The following is a 13,587-nucleotide window of genomic DNA, read 5'->3' as shown; positions in this document are numbered from 1 at the left end:
AAGCCAAGCGATGACTTGGGACATCACACTATGTCTAGCATAAGCCAAACAGGACGGAGTCCATAAGGTTCACCTACTCCTGACATGGAAAAATCCACGAAATCTCCAACATTATAATTGCTAAATTTGTCACTTCAAAATATAAAAAGAATGAGAAGTATTCAAATCTCCTGATAAAAAATGATAATAAGATATCAATCAGGATTTCAAATGTACATGATCACAAAAAGAAAGCTCCACCTATCCCAGGCATAAACAGGTACAAATGTGAACGTAAAAATCAATGAGAGAGGACTGGAAGCCAAAAAAAAAAAAAAAAACTACTATTCTAATTCTATACTTCAATTCACTGGCAAAATGTGATTATTTGTGCTTTTAATATTCAATATTCAAATATTCATCAAGTCATATACTGACTTAACCATTGGAGGCTCCATGCTAGAGCCCTCCGACAACAACCTTCTAATTGTCTTAAAGGAATTTCAACATCATCATGCTTCCTAGGAGCCTCCATCTTTAAACATTTTCCAAAAGGAAACTGAGCTTATTTTTCAAATGACATGTGCAATCTCCACATGGCAAGATCAAGGGACCCAAAAAATTGAGACATATCAACCAATAAGAAAAATTCTCAGACCTCATCTGTCTATATAATGAGAATGATCATTAGAGTTTCAAATCAAGTAGTATTTATCATAATTTTAGATAAAATTTACCTGTTTTTATTTCAGGTGTTATCATTGTATTGGGTCAGTGTATACCATTTAGGAGAGGGCTTTTGCCACTGATAATGTAGGATACATGGTCAACTGATTTCAATAATATCTGGGCAGAAAATAAGAAAAGCATACGCTTCATCTATCAGTGTAAAATTCCATAATTAATGGTTCTCTTGCTATTGCTGGTGAAGCAAAATTCAGGATGAATGATGAGCTGTGAATGGTTCCACTCATCATTGAGTGAAGATGGGTTATCATTTTCAGTAGGCATCGAGTTTTGTCCCTTTTACTTCAATCACTTGTTTGTGGTAGTTGGATTAATGGATTTGCATTTGTTGCAGGTTCTCTTGATTTGTTTCTTGAATGATAAAACAAAAAATTGTATAAGTAAAAGTTTACCATTTTCACTAGCATTCCACCATCACTTGTTCACCAAGAAATAAATCTAATTAAAAAGTAAATTCCCATGGTTCAGGGGTATTTGACAATGTTTAAGAAGGAAATGTATCTCCATAGTTGTTGAGTCAACTGTTCTCCCTCCACTTCCTGGTTAGACTTAAAGCCTAACCATTGGGCAAGATGGGCAGGTTCAGGTTGTCTCTGGTGCATACGCCAGACTAAGGTATATAAATAATGGTGAATTAGCATTCTTGTTGTTTCTGTTGGGTGGATCACAATGAGTAAAATGTAGCAAGGTAATGCATCAAATGCAAAGGGAAGTGGACGTGGATGAAGGCTATAAGATGACACACCATTGGCAGCACAAAGCAGTCCTGGAGAGTGAAATTTTAAATTTACCTTGGATTCAATCTTCTGCATAAATTCATTTAAAATTTCGATTCAACTGTTCCATTAATTAGCATTCATTTACTATTTTGCTGGCTCACTCCTTTTCCACAAATCTTGTTTGCTTTCTCTACCACAGGATTTAAGACAATTATATCAATTCTAAACCAAAATTATTGCAATTACAAGCAGCAACCAAGTCAAAAAGTGTCCAATTAATAAGAAATCCAACAAAATATTTTTGGTTGATTGGGCTATTCGAAAGAGCTGATGCATTTGGAAGAAAAAAAAAAGTAATTATGTGGCCACAACAAACAAATAGTTGTAACAGGACGGATGTAATTCAGCATTGATAAACTCAGTTCTAATCAAGAACAGTGTAAAAAAAAATCCGCTTTACCAAGAACAACATATGTTACCTTGTTAAGCTAATAGGTAACAATCTTGAACTCCCCACTGACCCCACTATGGACCAAGCACATTTCACTGCAAACATTAGAATCAATAAGTTGAGTTAGAATCAATAAGTTGAATGATGCTCACCCTCACCACAAAGGTATGAACGATACACCAGATTCACTGCAAGAGAAGATAAGCCATGCTGAAATACATTCCCCCCAGACACCTTGATGTGCCAACCAGTTTGTCATGAAGTTTTCTCAAGAATGATGCACCAGTTCGATTTATCAAAAAATCGATCAATTACTACTGCATTTTTCATGCCAGTTACTAACCTGCAAAAATTATATAAAACAAGCATACAAGAGAATTAATTCATCACATAAATCCAAAAAGGGGATAACAAGTACTGTTGCAGGCCTAAAACATGGCAATTTCTTACTATATTAATCTTCTTCCCCCCTCTTTAACAATCAAGTAGTAATACTTTTAAAATAGCTTATCATTAGTCCTATTTGATAATCAACACCATACTATCAGTCAATGCTAAAAACGCTCCATTTTCTTTTTGATCTAAAACTTTTTAAAAATTACAAGCTTTTCGTTTCTTTTCTTTTACTTTGCAATTTTCAACTGTTCTTTAAAATTTTAAGTTGCATAACTTGAAATATTTAATATATTACTTAAATTTGCTAGGTTAAATTTATCATATTTTAAAATAATCCAACAAAGAACAATCTGAAATATATCATACAATGAATTTTTCTTAAAATTATCTAAGTTTATTCTATCTTAAATATTGTAAGTTGAAACTTAAATAACAATTGGATCCCAAAGATAATTTACAAAAAAAAGCTATTATAACATTTTGATTTCTTGGTTGAGGAGAAAAAAATTAAAAGAAATTCTATTGTTGCTTGTTGAAATGAAATTTATCTTTTATAAGATTTTGGTTGAATTTATTTATTTATTTATTTGAAGAGGGGAAAAAGAGAGAGAGAAAAATATAATTTTTTAAAATTTTCAGGACTGAAATGAAAAAAAAAAAAAATGAAGTATCTTCAGCACATGCCATTGACTAGCAGAATCAGTGGTTAACTTATTGAACAGGACTACGGTTAACAATTTAGGGCCTGTCTGGCATTGCTGTTAAAACTACTGTTGATAAAATCATTTTTTAAAATATATTAGTTAGAGAATGTTAAAAAATAATTAAAAATTAAATTTGATCAGTTTTAGTAATAAAAATACTAAAATAACAAACAGTTTTTTCCAAACTGCTTTTCTCAGCATTTAAAATGGTGCGTTTATTCAGAAAAGCGGTTTCAGACTCCGAAACTCAATGCCAAACAGGGCTTTAAAGATATTAGAACTTCATCGTAATTTGAGACTTGACTGTAAAAAAAGAAAAGTTTTAGTACTACGGACATAGTTATCCCAACCCCAAATACTAATAACTAAAGGAAGGATTTTAAACAAAAAGCATGACAGTTGCATAATCAACTTAAAGCAACAGGGGATAATAACACAGGATATTAATTCGAATGGCTTGAAAATTAGATGCAGCAATGAAGGAAGAACATCAACAATGAAGAAAATATGTTCAGAGCATCTACAAGAAGATATCACATAGCTGCTTATAATGGAACATGCATTACCTTTCAAGTTCACCTTCACTGAAAACATGGTAGTATCTGTTGTACACTACAGCACCCTTTATATCATCTTTTTTGGCCAGACCACTTGCAAGAGCACAAGCAGATGCACCACTAACTTCTGCACGATGATATGGCAAATGCCAAGGGACAAAATATTCCTGTTGATTTTTGTTAGTTCTCTCATCTTCAGAAACCAGGAATTCATTTTCAGTTGAAGAAGCTATATGCATAGTTTTCCTCAACTCCTCATCTGCATTATACCTGTTATCTTTTACATGCTCTTTAGAATTGTTGTTTTCCTCTGTTTCTGGGATGCTTTCCAAAGTGATGCAAGAAGGGCTTCGAACCCGAGGACTACCCGGTCCTATCCACTCTTCTACATACTTTTCCGTAAGAGGAGTCCACTTAGCAACCAATGATCCATCTTCCTGCTCTACAGCCCAAACAGTTATTAGTACCAAACCACCCTTTTTCACAACTCGGACTAATTCTTCAATTGCCTTCTTCCTCCTATTCTCTGTACTTAGGTGATGTAACACAGCTATGGAAATTGCAGCATCACCAAACCCAGTTCTGTAAGGAAGATTAATTGCATCCCCAACCAGAACTTCATGTCCTCTATCTGCACAAATTTTGATAAGGGGTGCACTAATATCACATCCTATATAAAAGCAATCAGGATTTAATCCCAAATACTTGCCATTTCCACATCCTGCATCCAATATTAAAGACCCAGAAGGCAAGGAATTCAAGAAGGTTGCAACTTTCGGCCATTTGGCATACCTGGTGGAACTAAAATGGGGTGCAATAGCATCATAAACACGATGAACATACTTCTTTTCAATTTCAGGGGTGGACTGCACAGTTGAGGAAGATGAACATGTCTTTTGTTCAGCCACTGAAACAGATTCTCCATTAAATGAAAGAGTACACAAGCCAGAAGATTCTGTCACCTTCACTTTGACTTCTCTCATAGTTTTGAAGATTCCAGAATGAAAGACACTACCACTCTCAAGAATAGGTAGAACTACGGACTCCCAGTTTGTTCTACTGGATCTACTCGCCCTTGTCACATTAATCATCAGCTTGAAGCATACATTCTAGCGAGTAATGATCCTGTGCTAGGCCAAAAATTTAACAAGGAGGATTCAATATAGGCGAAGCTTAGAGAACGCTTGTAACGGCACGTGAACAGCACTGACCAAATCAACGAGAGAGAGATAGAGAAAGAGAGAGAGAGAACCATACTAGTTATGAGGCCAACTACAGAGTCGATCGCTGATCGAGCGTGAGCGAATCAGAGAGAAATGGAGCCGGTCGAGGGAGAGCGCGCGGAGGAGGAGGCACTAGGGAGCGGCTGTGGCTGTTGCTGAAAGTGAGAAAGGAATGAGATAGGTTTGCTTCAACCCTAGGTGCAAAACGGCGCAGTTTGATTAAAACTACATCGTTTTCTTGACCCTTTATTTCAATTGAGATCTCGGAGAGCCTTAAAAAATGTTGTTTTAGTGTTTTTTTTTTCAAAGAAAAATTATTGTAAAGAATTTTTTTTTTTTAATTTGTAACAATAAAAAAAAAATGGGGATGGGGCTTGGCATATAACAGTGGATTTCCACTGTCACTGCCAATTTAAAAAAAAAAAAATTTTAAACAAAATCGAGAGGAGGAACCCCCCCCAAATTTCTCTCATCTCCTCTCCTCCCCTCTCTTCTTCTTCTTTTCTTCTTCGGTGAAAGGATGGCAACCTCCCAAGTGGCTCCCCACCTGGCCGGCAACCTCCCAAGCTGCGGCGGTAGCCCGGAATCCGGCCAATAGAGGAGAGAGAGAGAGAGAGTGAGAGAAAAAAAAAATGGTCCCAAACTTTGAATACTCGTATCCGGCGATCCCGACGTCCGATTGGAGTGATTTCAACGGTTATGGACTCCTAAGAGCGATCCCTTTCAGATGAGACTAGTCTCGCCGGATTTGGTGGCCGTTTCCAGCGTCGGCGAGGAGAGAGAAAATCGGCTTTCTTTAACTTTTCAACGAGATTTCTGACGATCTGACCGTTGGATTGACGATCCAAGACCACCTATGGACTGAGGGAGAGGAGAGGAACATGATAGTATGATTAGATCCGGCAAATGTCACTGGCGACCAGCGGCTGGCCACCGTGCGCAGTGGTTCCGACGGTGGCTCTGGTGGGCTTTGGAGATGACTCAACTTCTAGAGGCTTTCTCATAAATTTTTGGAATTTTTGAGATACAGATAAACTTCGGGTAAGATTATTTTCATTATTTCTCTGTTTGTGGAGCATAAACATAGTGTTTCTTAAACAGGAAAAATTAGAAAAAAATTCTAATAAAAATATATGATGAAAGTAAAATTATTTGGAGATACTTTATGGTGTTTATTGAATTTTTGAGTGATTGTTGAATATTTTTGAAAAATATAGATGTAATTTTAGTTAGATTTTTAGCATATGGGCATATAAGATTATTTAAAGTTATGATATTTAAATTTTATATGATTGGTTGAAGCTTGAGGATGGAGGTTTAAATATGTGAATATTAAATTGGCTTGAATTAAGAATATGTTAGCTGTTGAAAACTTATGGAATTGAGTAATATTCTTGAATAAAATATTCATGAATAAAATATTCATGGGTGATTAAAAAATTACAATTCATTTTGCAATAGTCTTATAATATTATTAAGGACCGCGGGGTGAAATTTTAGAATTTTTAGAGCTTGTTTGAGTGGATTTTTGCAAAATGTCAATTATAGGGACTAAAACGTAATTTTTAAGATTTTGAGTATTGCTTGGTTTGGAGGGCCCAGGAGGGGCCATATAATGATGATGAGATATTAGTTGAATTTAGAAGTGTTATTTGAGCCTTTTTGCAGGTTGGGTAGGTCCCAGGTATAAGGGAAACTCTGCCAGATTTCCGACATGAATTAGGCTGTCTGTTGCCTCTGTAGAGTTTTATCTTAACATAGTACTAATAAATTTATAATTTAATTATTAGGTGATCGAGATCAGCAATTTTTCTGCATCCAGTAGCCACAATAGTCATCGGTGTACTGTGAGTAAAATATTAATTTTAATTGTAATTTCGATATTATTATATGTTCAAGCATGCCCATGCATCACTTATATGTATATATCTATGTAGTTAAACTCTAGGCACGTTTTATGTTGCATTCACAACTATTAAAGTGTCATGGATGTTGTTGTGGTAATTTGGAGCAGTGTGCGTGCGTTGGCGTGCGTGTGATGTGGTGTTGGCTATGGATAGGACGGGTAGACACGGCTTGAGATCTTCGTTGGGACCCGGTCCTTCAGGGTAGACACGGCTTGAGTTCTTCGCTGGGACCCCGATTTGGTTTATTAAGCGAAAATCCGGCTTGAGTTTTTCGCTGGCACAGGTTGGATTAAAGAGAGCTGTATAGGGGATCAGCTCCCATATATATTATGATTTGACATTACTGGGTGTGTGAGTGCTCCAAATTACCTTTTTACTGTTATGACATGAAAATATTGATGATATTGCATTTCACTCTACAGGGTGCATTAGCTTTAGATAGTTATAGAGATTATGGTTAAAATTGATATTTTACTCTCTGAGTCAAACGCTCACTCCTGTTCACCTATTTTTCCAAGCTATAAGAGGAGTTATTTTACAGAGCAACCTATTTTCTTCCTTGCAGGTTTAACGTCGATTATTTAATTATTTTACTATCTTTTCTAAATTTAAAATCTAAAACTCCGCATGTGTTAATAATAGTGTGGACCTTGTTAGAAATCGTGTTAATTTAAATTTTTGAGATTAACAAATGAAGATTTGTATGATATTTAAACAGTTTATAAATGAGGTAACATGGTTGAGCTGGGCTCCCCTAATTTTAGTTTCTGAAAATTTCTGGGCTAAGTTGGCCCGAAATAAAATTATAACATTTTAATTTAAATTATTTTTCTATGCATATTGGGCCTAAATTGTGTGCTTGGTTATGGGTTGAGGAATAGTTAGGCTTACTACGGGCCTTGGGGGCTTTAAGCTGGCCCAGGTCCTAGTGCCGGTCCGGCCCATAGGTTGGGTCGTGACAAAATTAAATTCAATTCAACCAAAGATTATGAACCAGAGCTTCAACGATAAAAGGAGGTGTCACTCCACCCCACTCTCCCAAATCTAACACAGAACGAGTCGCTCTAGTAAAGAGGTAAGCAACCACATTCACAGATTAACGAACAAACTTAAAAGAAATATAACATATATCTGCGAATAAGCTTAAAAGAAACAAAACCTATCTTTGAAAAGAGATACAATAAAAACAATTACATCAAAATAAGAAATAGAATCAAAAGGATGATTGAAAGTGATAACAGAGAATAGTGCATCAAACTCTAGCATAATTGCAGGCTAACCATTTACCTTGACCCAACTCAAAGCTTCCCTTATGCCCATGATCTCTACTAGTTTAGGAGAAGATTGACCCAACAAATGCACAAACCTCGCAGTTAATAGAACACTATTATCATCTCTAGCAACCATACCAATCCCAAAATAATTAGACCCAACATTTGTGGCAGCATCCACATTTACTTTAATAAAGCTAGTAGCTAGCCTCTGCTATTTCTCTTGTGTTGTAGAGGAGGGAGTTGATGATTCCACAAATTGATACCTAGCTTCTACCTATTCACTATAAAATTTGGAGGCAAACTAAATCAATTGAGAGGGAGATTGTTGTTGCTCCTTCCATATCACATTATTCCTATTCGACCAGAAAGCCCAACAAATTACCAATAATAAATTTAATTTATCAGTAGGCAAACGAGACAAAACCATATCCAACCAGCAAAAAAAAAAACATAAATATAGAGCTAAGAAATAAACCAATAAAAGAAAGAACCCAACATTCCCTTACAAATGGACATAAAACCAATAAGTGAAAAATTGATTCATCAACACCCAAGCAAATAATACAGATGAGAGGGACATCTACCTATTTAAGCCAAAGAAAATCAGCAGTAGTAACTTTTGGAGGAACCTTCATGGCCCATAATTTTTTGTAAATCAGATGATATGGCATAGGTCTGAACTGAGCACCATAAACCCAAGCCTTGTATGCACTCTTGACAGAATATTAGCCTTTAGAATCATAACACCAAATGAATTCATCGGAGACATATTGAGAGCTCAATGGGATGCTAAGAATTAAGGTCTTATCTCAAACATTAAAATGAGCACTAACCAGACTATGGTTCCATTGTGGTATGGAAAGCTCAATTAAATCAGACACTAAATTAACTCCCCTCCTCTCTATTGATACTGTAGGCACATGAGGATGCATATTATCTGGCAACCAAGGGTCTAGCCAAAACATTTATATTGTCAGCCCTGACCAATCTCTCCACTTACAACCCTACTTAGTGAAACCATGAGTTGCCATAATGTTGTGCCAAGTGAAGCTTGGGTTATTCCCCAACTAAGCGTCCAAGAAAGAGCATCGTGGAAAATATCTATCTTTCAAAACACGAGCAACTAAAGGAGATGGGCACTTAATTAAATTCCAACACTATTTCCCTAGAATCGACAAGTTAAATTGATGAAGTTGTTTGAAACCCAACCCTCATTAAGTTTATGCTTATAAAAAGCACACCAAGATAACCAGTGGACACCACGACCCAAACTTGCTCCATTCTTCCACCAAAATGCATTCATTAAAGCCTCAATCTCAGAACACATAGTTATAGGCAATAAAAAAACACTTATTACATAGTTTGGCATAACCTGGATAATCGTCTTTAATAATATCTCATTACCAACTCTGGAATGTAATTTCTTTATGCTAAATTTGAAGCTTCTACCAAACATGATTTTTAATATACCTAAAAATTTTCTTCTTGTTCCTTCTTATATTGGATGGAAGGCCCAGATAAGTGCCTAAGTTATCAGATTCTTGTACATGTAAAGCATTACAAATAAATCTGTTGATATTTGAGGAAACATTAGAGCTTAAAAAAATACAAATTTTGATAAGTTTATGGACTAATCGGAGGCTTTAGCATACAAATCAAGAACATCCTAAAACACTGAGACCTCATCATCTGACACTTTAAAGAAAAGGAGGCTATCATAAGCAAAAAATAGGTGCAAGATGGTGGGAGCCCCACAAGTGACTATTCACCCATGTAATAACCCCAAACTTTCATTTTTTTTCTCAACAAGGGTAAAAATCCTTTAGTACAAAGGATAAAAAGGTATGGGGACAACAGGCAGCCATGAAGCAAACCCCTACTAGGGACAATTGGATCAAATTCTTCCCCATTATGATTGACAATATAATGCACAGTGGTAACACAAAGCATAACCAACTAAATCCATCGATGATCAAAACTAAATATGCATATCATATCCTCCAAAAAAACCACTTTATCCGATCATAAGCTTTCAAAATATCTATCTTTAATTTTACATAACCCAATTTTTCTTGCATCTTCTATCTTAAATAGTGTAAAGTTTTGAAAGCAATCAAAATATTGTTAATGATGGATCTTCTTGGTATATAAGCACTCTGTATCTGGGACACAATTTGAGGAAGAATAAGCTTCACCTAGTTTGCTAACACTTTGGATACAAATTTATAAAGGACATTACACAAGGAGAATGGCCTCAAATCACCTATCACTTTCGTATGCTTCTTTTTAGGAATAACACTATAGAGGTATCATTCAGCCCCTCAGGAAAGAAACAGCCACTTAAAAAAGAAAGACATGCTTGGGATACATAATTCCCCACTATATCTCATAATTTTTGGTAGAAGCCTGGATTCATGCCATCAGGTCCTGAGGATTTATACCGATGCATACTAAAAACTATTGATTTAATTTCTTTGACTGTGAATAGGGATAGCAGGGATTGATTCTACACCAGAGTAACCACCAACTCAACACAATCAAGGACAACTGAAGATTGGATAGCTTGAGCAGAAAATAAAGATAAAAAATAAGTCACCATGTGACCTCCACTCGAAGTATCATACCACACCCCTGCATCATCATGCAATCGAACCACTCTATTCCTTCGACATCTAACATTTACCATATTTTGAAAGTATCTGGTGTTGGAATCACCCTCACACAACCATAACTACTTTGATCATTGTTTCCAATATAATTCTCATTGGGCAAGATGTTATGATATTGGTGAGAAGCAGCCAAAAAAGCTTGAGCATCATTTGGGTTATTAGATTAACAAAGAGACCGGATTTTGCCCTTACAATCTGCTAACATATCTTTGAACCTTGACTTTAATTCCTTATCCCACTGAACTGTAATCAATGTTGTTAATGGTGTTCGAGGTGCCACGTGAGGTGAGGCACCACTCTACTGCCTCACCCAACACCGCCTGGCCAGTTTTCAATGAAACAATGCCCCACAGTTCAAAGGTGAAAGGCGAGGCACCAAAGAGGTAATGCCTTGGTGAAGAAATAGCTATTTTTTTTTAAATTGTATTTAAATTAAATGTAACCCTACTTGTGGCTCTTTCACTCAAAAAAAAAAGAAAAAGCTAGCTTCCAAAAGAAGTCAACGACTCCTCTCTCTCTCTCTCTGTGTGTCTCTCTCTCACAAGTATGACTCTCTTTTCTTCTTCTTCTTCTTCTTTCCTCTCCTTCTTCTTGTTCTTTCCTCTCCTTCTTATCTAAAACAGCAACGACAATTTGCCTTACACACCTTTTTTTTTTTTTTTTTTCTTTTTCTCTCCTCCTTCTTCTCTCTTTTTTGAATGGGTATTATGAATTTGTTGTTATTTAGTGGTTTAATTTAAATTGGTATTGTTTATTTGTTGTTAATTTGTTTAATTTTTTTTTATTCTTATTAATTGGTTAATATATTTTTGTTTAATTTATATGGGTATTGTTAATTAGTTGTTATTTAATTGTTAAATTTATATGGGTATTGTTAATTTATTGTTATTTAGTTGTATAATTTATATGGGTAATGTTAATTTGTTGTTAATTTGTTTAATTTAGTTTTTATTCTTGTTAATTGGTTAATATATTGTTGTTTAATTTGTATGGATATTATTAATTTATTGTTATTTAGTTGTTTAATTTATAATGGTAGTGTTAATTTGTTGTCTATTCTTGTTAATTAGTTAATTTATTATTGTTTAATTCATACGGGAATTGTTATTTAGTTGTTTAATTTATTTGGGTATTGTTAATTTATTTACTTATACTTTTTATTCTTGTTAATTTATCGTTACTTTTACTTTTTTTTTCTTCTTAATTAGTTGTTAATTCATACTTCCTTACCCATTTATAGTGTTTTATTGCTTATTTATTTATTTATTTATTTATTGTTAGATCATAGATGGGTGATAAGTGTAATACAATTAGATCTTCTACTGGCAGTAGAAGAACAGACCCAAGATAGGCACGTGGGATTCAAGTTAATGAAAATAATATCAATGATGTTCAATGCATTTACTGCATGAAAGTTTATAAAAGGGGAGTTAATATAATCAAGCAACACCTTACTGGAAGTTACAAAAATGTGGTTTGGTGTGCAAAATGTCCATAAGAAGTGAGGAGTCAAATTCTGGAATTCATTAGTAAAAAAAAAAAAAAAAAAAAAAGAGCAAAAATCAGTTATGAATATGGAAAGACCGCTTGAATTTGAGGATTTTGAAATACTAGGAACTGATGAAAATGAGGAAGAGGATGATGTGGTGCAAGAAATTGGTGGTGGAAAACGAAGGGAAATAATTCATGATCGTAGTACTAGTGCTTCAAAAAAACCAAAAGTTTCACAACCACAATGTAATACAGGGCCTATTGATACTTATTTTTCCCCTAAATAGACTGTTATGAGAAAAGGTATGAGGCAAACTACTATTAATGAAAATAATCCAGTAAGAAGGAGTTAAGGGAGCGTGCTTGTGTTGCTATAACACGATGGATGTATGATGTGAAAATAACTTTTAATGCTGTAAATTATGATAGTTTTAGGGAAGTGATTCGAGCAATCAGAAATTATGAAAGGAAAATAAAACCTCCAAGTTATCATGAGGTTAGAGTTCGATTACTGAATAAGGAAGTGTAGACCACAAATGATCTTTTTGAGTCTCATAAAAAAGAATGAGCAAATTATGCATGTTCACTGATGTGTGATGGATGGGCGGATAGAAAGGGGAGAACCTTGATTAATTTCTTTATTAATAGCCCAAAGGGAAGCATGTTTATTAAATCAAATTGATGCAAGTGATAAATCAAAGACAACTGCATTATTGATTAGTTTGATTGAGAATGAAGTGATCGCAATTGGTCCTGAAAAAGTGGCTCAAGTGGTTACAGATAATGCATTGAATAATATTGCAGTATGTAAAGTTTTTTCTAATATTTTATATTAATTAAATATAATTAAAAAGAAAAATTTATTTATTTATTTATTTTTATTATTAATGAAATGAATTATCTAATTGTTTATGCTAGAGAGAATGTTGGAAGCAAATTTTCCCCATATATACTAGACTTCATGTGCAACACATTATATAGATTTGATGTTAGAAGATATTTTTAAGATAAGGATTTTTAAAGAACATTTCGCAAAGCTGTTGAGCTTACTAGTTTCATATATGACTCTTCAGAAGTTCTGAATATCTGGAATCATGTTGTATATATGCTCTTAAGGTTTTTGGTCCTCTTGTTCGCATGCTTCGACTAGTTGATAATTAAAAAAAAAAACCATCCATGGGATATATTTATGAAGCCATGGATAGGGCTAAAGAAACCATTGCAAACTCACTTAATGCAATAGAAAGAAATACAAGAATATTTTTGAGATTATTGATGCAAGATGGTCAGTTAAATTGCATCATCCTTTGCATGCCATTGGATACTTCTTGAACCCTGAATTTTTTTATACAAACAAGATGAGAATTAAGAGTGATGAAGAAGTGAATTCTGACTTACTTTCATGCATTCATAGAATGTAACAAGATTCAGCAAAAGTGGACATGATTATTGATGAAATTAAGAAGTACA

At 34.5% G+C, this 13,587-nt stretch overlaps 1 protein-coding gene across 3 annotated transcripts; it reads right to left on the bottom strand.

Moving 5' to 3' along the window:
* Nucleotides 1-1,144: 1,144 nt before the first annotated feature.
* LOC110667825 (tRNA (carboxymethyluridine(34)-5-O)-methyltransferase) lies at nucleotides 1,145-4,990 on the bottom strand. Of its 3 annotated transcripts, none has more exons than XR_009144711.1 (3): nucleotides 3,563-4,990; nucleotides 1,925-2,239; nucleotides 1,145-1,492 (listed from the first exon to the last, which is right to left on the bottom strand). XR_009144711.1 is itself a non-coding variant. In XM_021828801.2 (3 exons), exons 2-3 carry the CDS (start codon nucleotides 4,642-4,644, stop codon nucleotides 2,152-2,154), a joined length of 1,170 nt encoding a protein of 389 aa, XP_021684493.2. In that variant the 5' UTR covers nucleotides 4,645-4,678; nucleotides 4,811-4,990; the 3' UTR covers nucleotides 1,696-2,151. The 3 variants fall into 3 exon arrangements, 2 of the variants coding, with proteins under 2 accessions (XP_021684493.2, XP_021684486.2); XM_021828801.2 differs by lacking the exon at nucleotides 1,145-1,492 and having other exon boundaries at nucleotides 1,696-2,239; nucleotides 3,563-4,678; nucleotides 4,811-4,990; XM_021828794.2 differs by lacking the exon at nucleotides 1,145-1,492 and having other exon boundaries at nucleotides 1,696-2,239.
* Between the last annotated feature and the right edge of the window lie 8,597 nt (nucleotides 4,991-13,587).

This window comes from Hevea brasiliensis, chromosome 16 (genome assembly GCF_030052815.1).
Source record: "Hevea brasiliensis isolate MT/VB/25A 57/8 chromosome 16, ASM3005281v1, whole genome shotgun sequence".
In the NCBI taxonomy this organism is placed as follows: domain Eukaryota; kingdom Viridiplantae; phylum Streptophyta; class Magnoliopsida; order Malpighiales; family Euphorbiaceae; genus Hevea; species Hevea brasiliensis.
This window is presented reverse-complemented; position numbering and strand designations above follow the sequence as displayed.

What these genes read in the sequence shown, in the direction of transcription:
- LOC110667825 (XM_021828794.2), bottom strand. Translation starts at nt 4,644, where the DNA reads ATGATTAATGTGACAAGGGCGAGTAGATCCAGTAGAACAAACTGGGAG. An exon ending in AGTGAAGGTGAACTTGAAAG is followed by an intron (nt 2,240 to 3,562) that starts GTAATGCATGTT and finishes TAATTTTTGCAG; the next exon opens with GTTAGTAACTGGCATGAAAA.